The 2,634-nt window shown below is 34.9% G+C and overlaps 2 protein-coding genes across 2 annotated transcripts; both read right to left on the reverse strand.

Moving 5' to 3' along the window:
• LOC109210280 lies at window positions 1–921 on the reverse strand. Its single transcript, XM_019373678.1, has 2 exons — window positions 623–921; window positions 1–388 (listed from the first exon to the last, which is right to left on the reverse strand). Exons 1-2 carry the CDS (start codon window positions 919–921, stop codon window positions 1–3), a joined length of 687 nt encoding a protein of 228 aa, XP_019229223.1.
• Window positions 922–957: 36 nt separating this feature from the next.
• LOC109210281 (zinc finger MYM-type protein 1-like) lies at window positions 958–2,375 on the reverse strand. The gene is made up of 2 exons (XM_019373679.1): window positions 1,953–2,375; window positions 958–1,827 (listed from the first exon to the last, which is right to left on the reverse strand). The coding sequence occupies exons 1-2, from the start codon at window positions 2,373–2,375 to the stop codon at window positions 958–960; spliced, it is 1,293 nt and encodes a 430-aa protein (XP_019229224.1).
• Between the last annotated feature and the right edge of the window lie 259 nt (window positions 2,376–2,634).

A 2,634-nucleotide genomic window follows, 5' to 3' on the forward strand; every position in this document is an offset into this window, starting at 1 on the left:
TCATTTCCTGAATGTATTCATAATAGTCTCATCAGAAATGGTGTTAAATATTTTTCTTTCTACACAAGGTACCAAACAACCGCTCATGAATTCGTCATTCATTCGGTTTTGCAATTCACTCTTGATCAACTTCATCGCCGAGAAAGTTCTTTCAACTGTAGCAGTGGCAACTGGTAGAAGCAAAGCAAATTTCACAAGGCGAAACACAAACGGATAATTCAAATGATTCTTTGTCTTAACTAGTGTTTCAGAAAGATCAACAAGTCTTTGTAGATTTGAGAACCTTTCATCAAAATGACGAACATCAACAATATAAGTTTCAAGTTGATTCTTGAGCGTAACCATTATATTCTCATCAAAATCGCCAGGATACAATTCAACCATATATCTTGTTTATGTCAAAACTGAAAAATGAATCAACTGGATTTAAGCAAGCTACTCCAACAAACAAGTTCGTTGTCACCTTATTAAAACGAGCATTGAGTTCTTGAACTTGCCAATCAATAATCTTAAAAAATATATCAACACGATAGTGATGTAAAATAGTATAATCAGCAACTTTACGTCGAGATCTTCCGGAGTTAACATAGAAGTCATCAAAGTTTGGTATCAAAATATATACTTGACACAAAATGCAGACACCTTATTAATAAGTAAACCCCTTTCTTCTTCTGTTAGCTTTTGCAACCGTTTCTTTGCCACTTCAACAAGTAGAATATCATTTGCAATATCTTGCTCCTTTTTTTGTAAGGATGTATTAAGCTCATTTGTGATCCCCAAAACATCTCTCATTAGGTGCAACATGAAAGCAACCTCAAATGTTTGACAAGTGCTAAGATATCCCTTTGCCTTAGCTCTTTCTTCTAAAGTCCGGGCATCAACAACGATAGTATCAAGAACATCAATAATTGAGCCAAACATAGAAATAAAGTTCTTAAAAGATTTGTAGTGCGAACCCTAGCGAGTATCGGCAGCTCTGGCAAGACAAAGTTCTTGATTCAAACCCCTACCAGTTTCAAGTTTACCCATGTCTAATGCCTTTTGAACTTTTTCTGCTTGAGATTCTCGAAGATCATCCATACATTTGTAAGAACCTTCCACTATATTCAATGCATTAGAAACCAACAATACAAGTTCTCCCATTTCAAGACACTTTTTGGATACCGCAACAAGAGTCAATTGAAGTTGGTGTGCAAAACAATGAATGGAATAAGCGGATTTACTTTCTTGTTGAATCAAAGTTTTGAGGCCACCTAAATCCCCTTGCATGTTGCTTTCTCCATCATAGCATTGTCCACGCACATAAGATAAACTCAAAGAATGTTGAGCAAGGTAATCAACAATTGCTTCCTTTAAACATAAAGCACTAGTATTACGAACATGAACGATCCCAATAAAATGCTCCACCACATATCCACATCTATTAACATATCGCAAGACAATAGTTAATTGCTCTTTGCGTGATACATCACATGATTCATCAACTAGCAATGCAAAAAAGTCTCCAGTTAGATCATCCATGATTTCTTTAACTGTTTCAATTTTACATGCAATGATAATGTCTTTTTGAATTTTATGAGAGGTCAACTGATCATTCTTTGGAGCCTTTTTCAACACAAGATCACGAATTTTATCGCACCTATCTGCATACCATGAAAGAATCTCAAGAAAGTTACCCTTGTTTAATGATGATTCATCTTCACGATATCCACGAAATGCCAATCCTTGATTCAATAGGAGTCTTACAACCTCAATTGAAGCCTTCAAGCGAATTTTGTATTCGAGCTTGGTTTGACTGGATTGCGTATCAAATGAAGTTTGAATTGACTGTTTTTGTTTTAATAGATCTTCACATTTCTTTTTGCATGATTATGAATACTGCTCGACTTACCAACATGCATATCGAATCTCTTCTTTTTTTGCCAATTCTAAAATCCTAAACTTGAAAATACATCGCCTTCACCTTGATGAATGTCTTCATCTTGAAACAAGTAACAATACAAACAATAAGCTGCATCTTGTATCACACTGTACTCCAACCAATTACGATATTCATCAAACCATTTAGGATTGAAACGGCGCTTTAAGCCCGAAAAATCTCTTTGAGGAAACTTATGATGCCGGGGTTGGTAAGAACCTCTTCGGAGATATTCTCTTCTAATCTCATCACGCTCATTTGGATGATAATCTCTAATGGGTATTCTCTCCTTTGGATCAGTCGGTAAAGAATCAAGATCTACTCCTTGTCTTTGTCTTTTAGAAGATTGAGGTTGCTCTTCTAATTGGTTCAAATTTTGTTCCACGGGAGTAGCAATTGGAGAGGATGAACTTGGTTGTGGCAACTTGGAAGATGCTGGAGGGTAAAATCTCTTCATTATAACACAAACTGGATTACCAAATTAGAATTAGAATTAGAAAAATACTTTTGTATATGTTTAACCTTAAATTTAAACTAGAAGAATTAATGTGGTCACTCATCAGATTACAGAACTTTTCGATGAAACTTTCATTCATGGATAATAGCAAAGGTGAAACCTGATAGTGAGAATTTCTTATATCATCACCTTAGACATGCAATAATAGGCAATTCCTAATTTGATAGTCTAATAAAAATGCAATCAATAATCTAATATA

This window comes from Nicotiana attenuata, unplaced genomic scaffold (assembly GCF_001879085.1).
Source record: "Nicotiana attenuata strain UT unplaced genomic scaffold, NIATTr2, whole genome shotgun sequence".
NCBI lineage: Eukaryota > Viridiplantae > Streptophyta > Magnoliopsida > Solanales > Solanaceae > Nicotiana > Nicotiana attenuata.

Coding starts and splice junctions, on each gene's coding strand:
- LOC109210280 (XM_019373678.1), bottom strand. CDS start 921: ATGTTTGGCTCAATTATTGATGTTCTTGATACTATCGTTGTTGATGCC. Junction 389..622: donor GTGTCTGCATTTTGTGTCAA/GTATATATTTTG, acceptor GACATAAACAAG/ATATATGGTTGAATTGTATC.
- LOC109210281 (XM_019373679.1), bottom strand. CDS start 2,375: ATGAAGAGATTTTACCCTCCAGCATCTTCCAAGTTGCCACAACCAAGT. Junction 1,828..1,952: donor TTCATCAAGGTGAAGGCGAT/GTATTTTCAAGT, acceptor AAACAAAAACAG/TCAATTCAAACTTCATTTGA.